At 41.9% G+C, this 15158-nt stretch overlaps 2 protein-coding genes across 2 annotated transcripts; one reads left to right on the top strand and one right to left on the bottom strand.

Moving 5' to 3' along the window:
- Window positions 1-5734: 5734 nt before the first annotated feature.
- Window positions 5735-7369, bottom strand: cebpb (CCAAT enhancer binding protein beta). The gene has a single exon (XM_041857942.2). It carries the CDS (start codon window positions 7123-7125, stop codon window positions 6247-6249), a length of 879 nt encoding a protein of 292 aa, XP_041713876.1. The 5' UTR covers window positions 7126-7369; the 3' UTR covers window positions 5735-6246.
- Window positions 7370-10715: 3346 nt separating this feature from the next.
- Window positions 10716-14846, top strand: peds1 (plasmanylethanolamine desaturase 1). The gene is made up of 6 exons (XM_041856458.2): window positions 10716-11035; window positions 12299-12418; window positions 12539-12630; window positions 12760-12904; window positions 13053-13265; window positions 14155-14846. The coding sequence occupies exons 1-6, from the start codon at window positions 10768-10770 to the stop codon at window positions 14274-14276; spliced, it is 960 nt and encodes a 319-aa protein (XP_041712392.1). The 5' UTR covers window positions 10716-10767; the 3' UTR covers window positions 14277-14846.
- The last annotated feature ends 312 nt before the right edge of the window (window positions 14847-15158 follow it).

The raw sequence follows: 15158 nt of genomic DNA, 5'->3' as shown, positions 1-15158 counted from the left end.
CAAGCCCCATGCTCCGGATATCCGGGGAGCACATAACTGCCATTTTTATCTAGGTTAAAGGGATAGTTCACCTAAATTACAAAATGGCATATTGGTTTCCTTACCCTGTTAGCAGTCTATGGACAAGGTATGACAGCAATCCATGCTTTGGTTTAGTTTCCCTGGCATGGTTTGCACATGCTAGCATTTTAGCATTTGTGGCACCAAATCCCATTCAAGTCATGGGACCGATATTAGCATTTTTCGCACATCATGTCCAAATCATCTAAAAGTATCTCAAATTGATTGTGAAGCTCAACAAAGTCACAACAAAGTCCCATGACTTGAATACAGATACAGATAGTGCTGTTCCCTGTGACATGGGGGATGATATCAGAGGAGGTGACTAGTCACTCTGAGTCATGTAGTACTCAGTGTTTCTCAACTTTTTTTTATACCAGCAGCTGGAAAGCTATAGCCTTCCTGTACCACAGAGCGACATGCTATGGTCCTTCCTCCTTTGAAGACCACTTAAACCTACATTAACGGACTAATCAGTGATAATAAAAATAATTTATTAAACTTCTACAGTTCTTTTCATAGAATCTCAAAGTGACTCAAGAGCAAAAAACAAACAAGTATTACATTTTTTTTATTTATTTAAACTTTATTTAACCAGGTAAGCCAGTTGAGAACAAGTTCTCATTTACAACTGCGTCCTGGCCAAGATAAAGCAAAGCAGTGCGATAAAAACAACAACACAGAGTTACATATGGGGTAAAACAAAACATAAAGTCAAAAATACAACAGAAAAGATATATACAGTGTGTGCAAATGTAGCAAGTTATGTAGGTAAGGCAATAAATAGGCCATAGTGCAAAATAATTACAATTTAGTATTAACACTGGAATGATAGATGTGCAAGAGATGATGTGCAAATAGAGATACTGGGGTACAAATTAGCAAAATAAATAACAATATGGGGATGAGGTAGTTGGGTGGGCTAATTTCAGATGGGCTGTTTACAGGTGCAGTGATCGGTAAGGTGCTCTGACAACTGATGCTTAAAGTTAGTGAGGGAGATAAGAGTCTCCAACTTCAGAGATTTTTGCAGTTCGTTCCAGTCATTGGCAGCAGAGAACTGGAAGGAATGGCGGCCAAAGGAGGTGTTGGCTTTGGGGATGACCAGTGAGATATACCTGCTGGAGCGCATACTACGAGTGGGTGTTGCTATGGTGACCAATGAGCTAAGATAAGGCGGGGATTTGCCTAGCAGTGATTTATAGATGGCCTGGAGCCAGTGGGTTTGGCAATGAATATGTAGTGAGGACCAACCAACAAGAGCGTACAGGTCACAGTGGTGGGTAGTATATGGGGCTTTGGTGACAAAACGGATGGCACTGTGATAGACTACATCCAATTTGATGAGTAGAGTGTTGGAGGCTATTTTGTAAATGACATCGCCGAAGTCAAGGATCGGTAGGATAGTCAGTTTTACGAGGGCATGTTTGGCAGCATGAGTGAAGGAGGCTTTGTTGCGAAATAGGAAGCCGATTCTAGATTAAACTTTGGATTGGAGATGCTTAATGTGAGTCTGGAAGGAGAGTTTACAGTCTAACCAGACACCTAGGTATTTGTAGTTGTCCACATACTCTAGGTCAGACCCGTTGAGAGTAGTGATTCTAGTCGGGTGGGCGGGTGCCAGCAGCGTTCGATTGAAGAGCATGCATTTAGTTTTACTTGTGTTTAAGAGCAGTTGGAGGCTACGGAAGGAGTGTTGTATGGCATGGAAGCTCGTTTGGAGGTTTGTTAACACAGTGTCCAATGAAGGGCCAGATGTATACAAAATGGTGTCGTCTGCGTTGAGGTGGATCTGAGAATCACCAGCAGCAAGAGTGACATCATTGATATACACAGAGAAAAGAGTCGGCCCAAGAATTGAACCCTGTGGTCCAGACAACAGGCCCTCCGATTTGACACATTGAACTCTATCTGAGAAGTAGTTGGTGAACCAGGCGAGGCAGTCATTTGAGAAACCAAGGCTATTTAGTCTGCCAATAAGAATGCGGTGGTTGACAGAGTCGAAAGCCTTGGCCAGGTCGATGAAGACGGCTGCACAGTACTGTCTATTATCGACACTTGAGCGTGGTTGAGGTGCACCCATGACCAGCTCGGAAACCGGATTGCATAGCGGAGAAGGTACAGTGTGATTCGAAATGGTCGGTGATCTGTTTGTTAACTTGGCTTTCAAAAACGTTCGAAAGGCAGGGCAGGATGGATATAGGTCTGTAACAGTTTTGATCTAGATTGTCACCCCCATTGAAGAGGGGGATGACCGCGGCAGCTTTCCAATCTCTGGGGATCTCAGACGTTACGAAAGAGAGGTTGAACAGGCTAGTAATGGGGTTGCGACAATTTCGGCGGCTAATTTTAGAAAGAAAGGGTCCAGATTGTCTAGCCCAGATGATTTGTAGGGGTCCAGATTTTGCAGCTCTTTCAGAACATCAGCTGTCTGAATTTGTGTGAAGGAGAAGCGGGGGGGCATGGGCAAGTTGCAGCGGAGGGTGCAGAGCTGGTGACCGGGATAGTGGTAGCCAGGTGGAAAGCATGGCCAGCCGTAGCAAAATGCTTGTTGAAATTCTCGATTATTGTAGATTTATCGGTGGTGATAGTGTTTCCTAGCCTCAGTGCAGTGGGCAGCTGGGAGGAGGTGCTCTTATTCTCCATGGACTTTACAGTGTCCCAAAACTTTTTGGAGTTAGTGCTACAGGATGCAAATTTCTGTTTGAAAAAGCTAGCCTTTGCTTTCCTAACTGCTTGTGTATATTGGTTCCTAACTTCTCTGAAAAGTTTCATATCGCGGGGGCTATTCGATGCTAATGCAGTACGCCACAGGATGTTTTTGTGCTGGTCAAGGGCAGTCAAGTCTGAGGAGAATCAGGGGCTATATCTGTTATTCTACTACTTTGAATGCTCCATCCTCTGAATATGGAGAGGGTTAGTTCATGGCTTGAGTGAAGGGAGCTGGTCAGAGGATGGTAGATGATGTTGATGGAGTCTGCTGATGATCTTGTAGAGGGCAAGTCTGGGAACCAGCCTGAGTCTTATAGCCAATGTTTATAAAGAATGTTTATAAAGAAGAGTAACACACCAAATGTATAGTATATAAATGTGTTATTACTTTTGTATAGTGCAACTGTGTTGACAGAGCAATGTAATTTCCCATACCAAAAAGTGCATACCGTACACACAATTTGGAAATTAATATGATTCAAGAAAAGTCAACTTGGTAATTTCCTGGTCAGTGTTCAATTTCCTCCCCATACTACTTTGTTGTATATTGATATCATGTTGAAATGCTATGGTGTACATAAAAATCAGAGATATGTTGAAATATCACTGTTTCATGTAGACCACAAATAGAAAGAAAGTACAACAAGAATGGCTATAATTCCACTAGCTAGAGCTCACTCAAAATAAACAACACTAATGATTCATAGATGTGAGGAGATAGCTTACTTATGTCCTGTTTAAAGGATCAAACACAAGGTGGGGCTGCAACTGTTTGTATTGCTCTATCAGAGGAGTTTATAGGAGGGCTATTGGTCTGCAGGAGGTATGATGCAATGTGGAGTTTACGGACAGCCACTGCTCATTGACGGTAATATGTGTGGGACATTCCCTCTCCTCTGTCTGAACCAGGCACTTGGAGGGATCTGGGAGGCTCCAGGAGCTGCAGGGGGCGGGATTACAAGGTCACCCCAAGTAACAAGTTTAACCACTGTGTGTGTGTGTGTGTGTGTGTGTGTGTGTGTGTGTGTGTGTGTGTGTGTGTGTGTGTGTGTGTGTGTGTGTGTGTGTGTGTGTGTGTGTGTGTGTGTGTGTGTGTGTGTGTGTGTGTCAGAATGAGAACAATAACAAGGGAAGCCCATCCATTTAAACTGAGGGTAAAACTGTCACCGCCAACAACAACAACAACAACAACAACAACAACAACAAGTGTATGTTGGGGAGTGTATGATGCTACACAGCTTAATTTGAAACTGCTTAGTTGTGATTTAGGCCTCTTATACAGAGCATACTAACAGAGGTCCAGCACTACTCTCATTATTTTGCACTCAATGAGGCTAATGTTATGCTGCAGCTTAGAAAACAAACCCAACCAAGATAATACAGTGTACACTACTTTTTAGGAATCAATCAAATGAAGTGAATGTACAGTATAATGTGGGTGAACTATCCCTTTAAGTATTACAACCTATTGCTAGATTTGTCTTGTAAGATCAAATTGCTTAGACAGTTTTTTTCATTGGGTGTGACATTTGAATTCACAGATGGAACAGGAAGATGTTGAGCAATATACTGTTTCCAATATGGGAAGTTGTGTTGTGAAATCCACTATGTTCAAAACATTCTATTTTACATTTTATATGATACAAGGAAGAATGACAGTGTCAAAATGTACTTGGAGCTATTGGGTGCAGTAACAAAGCCTCATTGAGAAATACATAAAGCACACATACACAATTTGCTCTCCCTCCCGAAACTGGCATCTTTCCCAAACCTCCGCCCTGCATTGTCATGGGTATACAGTAGGCCATGCACATGTCAAAGCTTTTCTTATGAGTGAGGTGGTAGGGTGGGGGGTTCTTTATCTAGAACCTAAAAGGGTTCTTCGGCTGTCCCCATAGGAGAACCCTTTGAAGAACCCGTTTTGGTTCCAGGTAGAACCCTTTTAGGTTCTATTTAGAACCCTTTCCACAGAGGGTTCTACATAGACCCCCAAAGGGTTCTACCTGGAACCAAAAAGGGTTATCCTATGGGGACAGCTGAAGAACCCTATTGGAACCCTTTTTTTCTAAGCGTGTATTATTAGGGAAACTCTTGATGGCCAAGTTTGATAGTATTTTCAGTCATTTCCACTGCCTTGCATTCATGTGTAGAAATGGTGGCAACTTGGTATTCTTGACCAGTTCCACTGAGACTAGTTTTTTGCTTAAACTAAAACTAAACTTGCTTATCTAGTCTTACTGATCAAACTGGACAATCAGTGGATGAGGTAATCAAATATAATTTGTTCCACATCCAAAATCACTCTTCTCTTTGGGTCGTCTCATTGGCTAAATATTAAAGTATGCCACTTGATATTTGAGGCTGGCAGGTTATACACGTTTTTCAAAAAGCTGTTTGCAGGACTGTGGTGGTGTGTTTGGGCAGGAGGTTAGTTGCTGATTAATCTAGGTTTGTGAGGCCTTGAACCCCTCTGTGGGTCAATGGACCCACCAGACTATTGACAGAGGTGTGTGCTTAAGATAATGGTGCCATTTGCTAGTTGGATGAAAAAAAGGCTCAGTTAGTATGTCTTCTTTCACCAATACACTGCTGAATTGTTTAACTGAATCACACTGTAGTAATACTGGTATTTACATTAGGTTCTCAATATCATGACTTATCATTTTGCATAACTATCATTCGATGCAAATTAGTCATCATATTCCAAATCAGTTGCCCACGGGTCTAAAATAAGAGATAAATGTTACCTTACGTTTGAGCTTATGTACACCTATAATATTTTTATTCCCTGAGTTATTTATACCTTGAATTCTTATACATGTATGTGAGCGAAGAGATACATACAAGTTATATTTAATGATGTGTATGTGTATGTGTGTGTGTGAAAGAGCGAGAGGAATAAACCAGTCAGGTGATCTACTACCTTTTTTGAAATCTCACAAATAAACAACATACACATTAATAATATCAAAGTATAAATCTGTTTAATTCAATAAAATATCAAGTACCATTAAAACGTGTACATTTTCATCATATTAAGAGAATACTTAATTCATTGAGAATACTGTTACAAAGAGTTGCATCATACCTCTGCAGTGGGCTACAACTCTTCCCTTGACAACCACATTGCTCCAGATAAAGAAAGGTATTTTTAAATAACAGAATATTTATCATTATTCAATATAAAATACAAAGCCCGTACAGAAATAATGCATACACAAAATGAATAAAGACAGAATGAAGGTGACATGTCAAGAATCATGAATGGTTGCACATTCCATGCACCTTCTGTGCTCAATCACAACTGGCCTTGTAAACTGTTGGTGACTTTTTTCACCTATATATACACTGTACACAAACGTAACATATTGGAATCACTTTTTCAGAATTATGGCACCGCGATAAATGGGGTTTTAAGTCCGTGCCTGATCAAGTACCGGTTTCCAGAGGTGTGTGGGCACTCTGTTGTGGCTATCACTGACCGGTGGCAGAGAGCAAGTTACGCAGCGTGGCAAGTTCTCTTGACAGCTGCTCCACGCGTTTTTGTAAACGATCATTCTCTGCGGCCAGTTCCAGCACTTTGTGTTGCGTCTCCATATTGCGCATTTTGGCTTTATCCCTGCTCTTTCTAACCGCAAGGTTGTTCCTCTCCCGCCTCTGCTTATATTCCTCACAGTCCTTTTCCAGTCGCTTCTTCCCCTTGCCACCAGACGACATTTTCCCGCCCTGCGAAGGCAACCTGCCTTTACCTGACGGGGCAGGTGTGCCGGGTGGACTGGAGGAAGACGAGGACGCAGTGGAAATGTTACCAAGGCTGCCACTTGGAGTCGACTCGTAATGAAGATACCTCATGTCGTAGCCAGTTGAACCGTTGTCCATTCTTGGGTCCTCTTGAGACTCGTCTCTTTCACCGGCTTTAAAGTGGGTCCCAAGAAACTCCGGGCTGAACACGGTGTCCACACGAGTTTCCTGCAGTTCAGGATAGCCCAGGACGTATGGCTCCCTATTGTCGTGCGCACTTGTCTCCCGCTCGTTGAGAGAGATGTAGTTTCTGTAGTTTTGTTGTAATGATGAGAGTCTCTTTATCCTGCTTTCCTCTGCAAGGAAATCTGCGAATATGTCTACCCCTCTCTGCTGAGTTTCGTTATGTGTTGCCAGTTGTTGACAGTGCGCAGCAGCTGGATCCAAGTAGACACTGAAATCTATCGCTTTCTCGTTCTCGGCTATGCCAAGCTCCGTCATCGAGCCGTCAATGGGCTGCTTGCAAGTGCTGTTGTCGCTAATGGGACTGATAATGTAGTTTGTACTCTGGAAAGCAAAGCAATCCCTGTCGTAGAAACCGGCCACTTCCATGGATCTTAACACCCGCCGGATTGCGGTAACATCGAATCCAGGGGCAGACGCCCGGGGAATTGGCTACGCGAGTAGGCCTAATGCTGTCTGAAAACACTAAAGTATATTGGCACACGACTGAATGTCACTGTGATAATATTCAGTTGTTGAACAAAACAAGAAACTTGAAGAATTGGCTATTACTCAGCAGCAAGTCACCGGAGTGATGAGTAAAGTTGATGTCTATTGCAGCAGGGAGAGTCTAGGAAGGGCTTATATAGACTGTGAAAGAATGGGCGGAGCTGGTGTGATATGTTCTCCTCTAACTAACCACTTCCCCCTTGATTTCATGCTCTGAATTGTAATTTTAAGAGATGCACCTTAGAAAGGCAACATTTCACAACTAACCTATACTAGAAGCCCACTGGTTAAATCAACGTTGTTTCCACGTAATTTAATTGAACCAACGTGGAATACATCTTGAATTGATGTCTGTGCCCAGTGGGAGCCTACAGACCTGGGTTCAAATACATGTGTATTTGAGTCTATTTAACAAATACCTGTGTATTTGAAGGTTTGTATTTGAAATACTTATGTGCTGTGTATTTTTGTATTTGTCAAATAATGTGGCCGAATCAACTAGTTCTATTTTCAAATAATTTCCTATAAATAGCCCACTATTTGAAACTATTTTCAAATACTTGTTTCCAAATACATTATCTTAAATACCCTTAGGACCAAACAGACCCAGGTTTAAATGCATGGAGTATTTAAATATGTGTATTTGAAAATACACTTGTCTGTGTATTTGAGTATTTTCAAATACATGTCAATACTTTCCAAGTGTATTTCCGAATACATTCCAATATTCAACTACTTGTATTTTCAAAGAAAAAATATCAAAATACTTACATAGAAATGTATTTGAAAGTAATTGAAATACCCTACATTTACATTTTAGCCCTTTAGCAGACACTCTTATCCTTACAATTAGTACATTCATCTTAAGATACACTATATATACAAAAGTATGTGGACACCCCTTCAAATTAGTGGATTTGGCTATTTCAGCCACACCTGTTGCTGACAAGTGTATAAAATCCAGCACACCACCATGCAATCTCCATAGACAAACATTAGCAATAGAATGACCTTAGTGAAGAGGTCAGTGACTTTCAACGTGGCACCGTCATAGGATGCCACCTTTCCAACAAGTCAGTTCATCAAATTCCTGCCATGCTAGAGCTGCCCCGGTCAACTGTAAGTGCTGCTATTGTGAAGTGGAAACGTCTAGGAGCAACAACGGCTCAGCCGAGAAGTGGTAGGCCACACAAGCTCACAGAACGGGACCACTGAGTGCTGAAGCACATAGCTCTTAAAAATCGTCTGTCCTTGGTTGCAACACTCACTACCGAGTTCCAAACTGCCTATGGAAGCAACGTCAGCACAATAACTGTTCATCGGGAGCTTCATGAAATGGGGTTCCATGGCCGAGTGGGTTTTGTCTGTTATTTTGACTGGACTTCATACCAGGCGGTGTCATGCATTTTCAGTGGCTGAAGATGTTGATGAATTGTATGTGTACGTATGTATGTGTAGGTCCCAGCTCCTGTCTATATCTGCTCAAAAACAGATCAAAAGTAATTTTGTGGGCCAAATGGTGACATAAAAATCCAAAGTAATATCTTATTACTTATTACAATGCCAAGCGTCGGCTGGAGTGGTGTAAAGCTCACCGCCATTGGATTCTGGAGCAGTGGAAATGGGAATAATGGAGGAATAATTGTCTGGGGCTGTTTTTCATGGTTCGGGCTATGCCCCTTAGTTCCAGTGAAGGGACATCTTAACGCTACAGCATACAATTACATTCTAGACGATTCTGTGCATCCAACTTTGTGGCAACAGTTTGGGGAAGGCCCTTTCCTGTTTCAGCATGACAATGCCCCCGTGCACAAAGCGAGGTCCATTCAGAAATGGTTTGTCGAGATCGGTGTGGAACAACTTGACTGGCCTGCACAGAGCCCTGACCTCAACCCCATCGAACACCTTTGGGATGAATTGGAACGCCAACTGCGAGCCATGCCTAATTGCCCAACATCAGTGCCCGTCCTCACTAATGCTCTTGTGGCTGAATGGAAGCAAGTCCCCACAGCAATGTTCCAACTTCTAGTGGAAAGCCTTCTCAGAAGAGTGGAGGCTGTTATAGCAGCAAGGGGGGGACCAACTCCATATTAATGCCCATGATTTTGGAATTAGATGTTCGACAAGCAGGTGTCCACATACTTTTGGTCATGTAGTGTAGCTGGGTGAGATAACCACATATCACAGTTGTAGCAGTATTTGCTAAAACACTATTTCCCTAAATAGTTTTTGAACCAAGGTCTGCTGTAGTAATAGCCTAACTATAATATCCTACTAATAAAGTATATTATATTCTGTTGACTAATCGCATTGAGCGCATTCTATTATATTCTAAAGACACTCACAGATTAAGGTTTTGCCACTGTAAATTTGAAACAATTTGTAGGGATGCTTGAAATATCAAATCACACATTTTAGGGCAGAGTGTAAATGCATTACCTAGCATATTGTAATCCACAGTCAACGCTTTCCATTGAGAAGACTGGGAAAAGGAGCAATAATTTGTGACTTGTGGGTCAATGATTTTGGAAAATGATATTTATTCTACACTGCCATCTAGCGATATTGTAAGATACAATTCACTCTCGACTGTAAACTTCAGTAGAGAGCTGACTAGGCCTACTGCTAGGCAATAGAAAGCTTATGTTGCTTGTGACTTTTATTACTTTCTTTGGAGCGATCACCCCAATAGTTTCCCCAAAACATTTATTTTGGGATAATTGTTTGATTTATGATCTCAAATAGGCCTAACACAGTTCAGTGAGAATTAAATTAAATTACGAAATTGTAAAACGTGCCCTAAACATAATAATTTCAACATCTTTAAATTAAAGGCCTATCTCTCTTCTAATTTAGCATAATGTTTGCCTACCATGTAGAACAAAAGCTGGCTGACGTGTAAAGGGGCAATCTGCAGTTGTTACATCTACTTTTGGATTTATAAATGAATGATATTTACCCATTGATTCTTGAAGAATATAACTTATAAATGCCTGATGAGTTTAGTTCAATTGTCGTACCCCATCAGAACCCAAAATAAGCTCCAATGTCTATAAACAAAGTAAATGTAAACAAATACTATTTAGCCTCAAAACATGGTTAAAACTATAATTGTTATATCATGGATGGTCAGTCCTAGCATCCATAGCTCTGTCTATGAATTTGAGAATGATTACATTTCTCCAGCCCCATACCTAATCTTTTTACAGAAACAAGGGCGGGGATTTTTCGTTGTTATTGTTTCAACTGCAGATTGCCGCTTTAACAGCCAAACCCAAATGTTCTGATTGGCCACTCACGGGTGGGGTCAGGCAATGCATTCGTTCTCCTCGCTTCCTAATTGGTTATTCGCCTGATCATGGAACTATGTACGACTCCGCAAGTGGCTGCTTTAGATAGCAAGCTCAATGTGATAGGGTTAGAAAGGCAATGTAGTTTTACGGCAGAGTGAAAGGCCCGCATGATTTTCACGCCGGGATAGCCCGATTCTTACCAGAGCGGGCAGAGATTTAGCTCAAATTCATGAGCACCGCAGCGTACACCTTCGCCAGACGCACGCGGCTTGTAAAACGAGCGCGCCCTATCTTGTTCTGTAGTTCTTCCTACATCTGTTGGTTTCCTGGCTGTGGAAAGGGGTTGAACCAGGAGTGGAACATGGCGAGAATGGTCAACGAAAACGGGTGTGGACAAGAGTTACAGAGCACAGAGCCAAATGGACCGGGTCGCGGTACAGCGCGGTGGGGTCCCCAACACGCAGGTGCTCTGGAACTTGCGAATTTATATTCGCCAGGTGAGGCAACAGCTATCTCTTTTGTCAACGCCACTCAGAAATGTCGTAGCCTACTAACGTTACATTTATACAACGCTTACGCTTATATATCGATCAGCCAATTAAGCTTCAGGATTTTACTAATTAGGATCACTGGAAAGAAGTTAGGCTTTTTAATATGAGGCTTTTCTGTTACATTTCCGGAAAACAGAAATGACATTACAACTGTAACTATGCTCCACACGCAGACTGGGAGGGGCTTACTTGACCTTTAAAAACAATTTGCCCTAATTGCTAAGTGTATGGTGTCAGGAACGGACCAAAGCTCAGTCATAATAAATGAGTGGTGCACACTTCAGAGTCTAACTACACAAATTATTTAAAAAAATATTCATGAAAGCTAGCCTAATGAATGAGGACAGATTGCTGTACAAATTGAGCATTTACTTCTTTGAGTCAGTTGAACTCTAAACTCAACCTATTTGCATGTTACTTTTTGTACTTGATGCTTTTGAAAGGTTTTTTCTTTTCTGCTCGACTCCCATTGAAAGACACTGAATGCATAGGTGCTGCTGTGTCCTGGCTCTAACATTCCACATATGAATTCCACATGTAGGCCATCATTGTAAATAAGAATTTGTTCTTAACTGACTTGCCTAGTTAAATAAAGGTTAAATAAAAAAAAAGACCAGAATGCTCCTGTGTCAGCCCTAATAACACTACAGCTGGTCACACTGGTCAGGCTCCTCATTAGCTCCCGTCCAGAGCATTTATGTGCGGCTGTGCCTCCATTGAGGCTGAGATGCACGTAAACGCCCTGGAACAGAGCTAGCTCTTTACTGACACAGCATTGCCCTGGTGTAAGGAGACTAACTTACTTTACAGGGTATTGCCTGGGGTGTTGAGCCATAAAGCTGCTTGGCCTTAAACTGTCTTTGAGCTGTAAGAATCTGATCAGTATTTCTGGCCCAGCTGCTTTTCATTGAAATGAGTAGCTACAACCACAAAGCATGTAGCGTAAGAAAACCATCTAAGGTTATCAGTTAAGTGAATGCACTTCCAGTAACTCGCAGCTACAGGGTACAAAAAGTTAAGTCATGAAAGAAAGATACCGTTGGGTCAAAACGTTGCACAATAAAACTGCAGGAGCATTCATTGAGAAAGGTTATATCATTGGGCATAATATTGTCTAACTACGTTGAAGATGCACCCCTATCCCTTTTCTATAGTTATACAATTATTTTTATAATGGGATGTTAATTTTGTCTTTGTTTGTCTCCACAGGAAAAAGATGTCAGGAATGGATAAGTGTTGTCCTCTGCTTCTCTCTCATGGCCTTCAACTTTTGTCACCTCCTTGTTAACTTCCACCTGGGTCATATGTGGTATATCCTTTTGGGCATTGGTAAGCACTGCTGTTGCACCGGTCATTAGAATAAGCCTACATCCCATGTTATGTTTCTCATTGATTGACACGATTGTTTGCTTACATGTCCCCTCTATCTCTCCCCGCTCTCTCTCTCAGTGGCAGGAATATTGACTGCAGACTTTGCCTCTGGTCTAGTCCATTGGGGGGCTGACACCTGGGGATCTGTGGAGCTACCCATCTTTGGAAAGGTAGGAGATGCATTTGCTAATGTGACTGGATTTGAAAAGGTACTGTCCCCAAAATGTACGTTGTCTAATTATCTAATTGTTGTCTTGACTCCTGTTATTTTGAACTCACCTTCTGATATCTTGCCCCAGGCCTTTATCCGACCGTTCAGGGAGCATCACATCGACCCTACAGCCATCACCCGCCATGACTTCATTGAGACGAATGGTGACAACTGCATGCTGACCCTGATCCCATTAGCACACATGTCTTTCAACTTCCTTACCCTCTCGCCTGGTGAGCTACTGCCAAACAAGGCACAATTATCATTCAACTGAGCCAATGCTCTGGCATCTGAAAACATCATTTTCTAGAGCCCTGAAATGAAATCTAAGTTCAACCAAGATCGTCTTCTCTGTTTATCTGTCTCTCCACCCACATGTAGCGGAGCACTATCACAACTACCCCTGGCACTGCTATGTGATGGCACTGGCCATTTTCGTCACCCTAACCAACCAGATCCATAAGTGGTCGCACACATACTTCGGGCTGCCAGGCTGGGTGGTCTTTCTACAGAACTGCCACATCATCCTGCCCCGCAAGCACCATCGCATCCATCACGTGTCCCCACACGAGACATACTTCTGCATCACCACAGGTCAGTGCTTGTGGGTATGGGCTTTGTGTGTATCACAATATGTCTGTCAGGATATAAGTAAGAGGAAAATATCATTGAAACTATCGGCAGCCAACCATCTTTTCCCCTTTGGCTGCGTTTACACAGCCCGATTCTGATATTTTTCCCCACTAATTGGGTCTTTTGACAAATCACATCAGATCTTTTCACATCAGATATTTTTCCGAGCTGATCTGATTGTAAAAAATATCAGAATTGGGCTGCCTGTCTATGCAACTGGGAAATTAAATGGCACACCCAGAATGCCTTACAATCTGGAGGACAGCCTTACACATCGTCCAAATGTGTTATCTGTGCCCTTGGCGATATCATGGATAGTAATAGTTTGATGACATTCAAAGATCTGAAAGAAGCATTTATATTACCAGGTAACTCAAATCAAGTTTGAGTAGATTGATACTTGCTCACAGATTAAACTGAAGAAATCATCATAAAATTGGGGGGAATGTAAGGGGAGACTCGGGATGGGGGGGGGGCTAGATGAACATGCTGGAGCAAAAATGGTTTCCGGGGGGAGGGTGGATGCCGGCGGGTGGATGTGGGTTGGTGAGGGGGGCTTTGTTTCTTTTCCTTGGATACAAAATATTACAAAACTATTGATACTGTTCGTTATCTTTGTATACATTCTTCTGTTTTTTGTGTGTGATTTTTTTAGTGGCAGCCCACAGGTACAAGAAAGTATATGTGTGAAAATATCAAATAAGATAACTGAATATATCTGAATTTATATGCCTTTCAATGTTATACCTGTATCTGTAACCCCTTCTGAAAAAATAACAAACTAAATAGTTGGTCACAAAAGAATTGGGCTGCCTGTCTAAACGCAGCCATAATGGTCTTATCTCCCCAGGCTGGCTGAACTATCCCCTGGAGAAGCTGGGGTTCTGGTCTAAGCTTGAGGATCTGATCCAGAGTGTGACTGGGGAGAAGCCCAGGTCTGATGATCTGAAATGGGCCCACAAAACCAAGTAACCATGCAGACTGGCTGCACCGCTACCTCCGAAGGAGTAATCAGTCTCTTTCTCGCCTAACTCCAGCTGTAACCGATAGGAGACACAAACATAAGGATCTGGTTTCAGAGATGCCATATAGCTTTAAACCTTGCACATTTTGTCTGGTTCTAACCGTGAAGCGTTTTGTCAATGGCCCAGGGGTGTTTTCTTAACCCACTGTGGAAATCTGAGAGGGAAGTGCTTTTTAAAATAACATTTGAAAGCACTAATACATTGCAATACTTTCTCAACTCCTCATCTAGCTCTTTATTTCTGATCGTGTATGTTTAACTTGACTCAACCTTTCTTGAGGTATAACACTGAAGCCATTGTCCCCAAAAGGGGTAGTCAAATATTTTTTCATCGTCATCCACTACAAAGACTGATAATGCTAAAATAAATACCTTTCACAGAAAACTCAAAATATCCCAACCAGAAATACTTGAAGGAAACAGTTTGCTTTTCTGCAGCACTTACAGTGTATATATATATGCACACACACACACACACACAGTTGAAGTCGGAAGTTTACATACACCTTAGCCAAATACATTTAAACTCAGTTTCACAATTCCTGACATTTAATCCTAGTAAACATTCCCTGTCTTAGGTCAGTTAGGATCACCACTTTATTTTAAGAATGTGAAATGTCAGAACAATAGTAGAGAGAATGATTTATTTCAGCTTTTATTTCTTTCATCACATTCCCAGTGGGTCAGAAGTTTACATACACTCAGTATTTGGTAGCATTGCCTTTAAATTGTTTAACTTGGGTCAAATGTTTCGGGTAGCCTTCCACAAGCTTCCCACAATAAGTTTGGTAAATTTTGGCCCATTCCTCCTGACAGAGCTGGTGTAACTG

This window comes from Coregonus clupeaformis, chromosome 30, assembly GCF_020615455.1.
Source record: "Coregonus clupeaformis isolate EN_2021a chromosome 30, ASM2061545v1, whole genome shotgun sequence".
NCBI classification, from domain to species: Eukaryota; Metazoa; Chordata; class Actinopteri; order Salmoniformes; family Salmonidae; genus Coregonus; species Coregonus clupeaformis.
Note: the sequence above shows the minus strand (reverse complement) of the source record. Positions and strands in the feature narration are given on the sequence as shown.

Coding starts and splice junctions, on each gene's coding strand:
- cebpb (XM_041857942.2), bottom strand. CDS start 7,125: ATGGAAGTGGCCGGTTTCTACGACAGGGATTGCTTTGCTTTCCAGAGT.
- peds1 (XM_041856458.2), top strand. CDS start 10,768: ATGAGCACCGCAGCGTACACCTTCGCCAGACGCACGCGGCTTGTAAAA. Junction 11,036..12,298: donor TGCGAATTTATATTCGCCAG/GTGAGGCAACAG, acceptor TTGTCTCCACAG/GAAAAAGATGTCAGGAATGG. Junction 13,266..14,154: donor ATACTTCTGCATCACCACAG/GTCAGTGCTTGT, acceptor TTATCTCCCCAG/GCTGGCTGAACTATCCCCTG.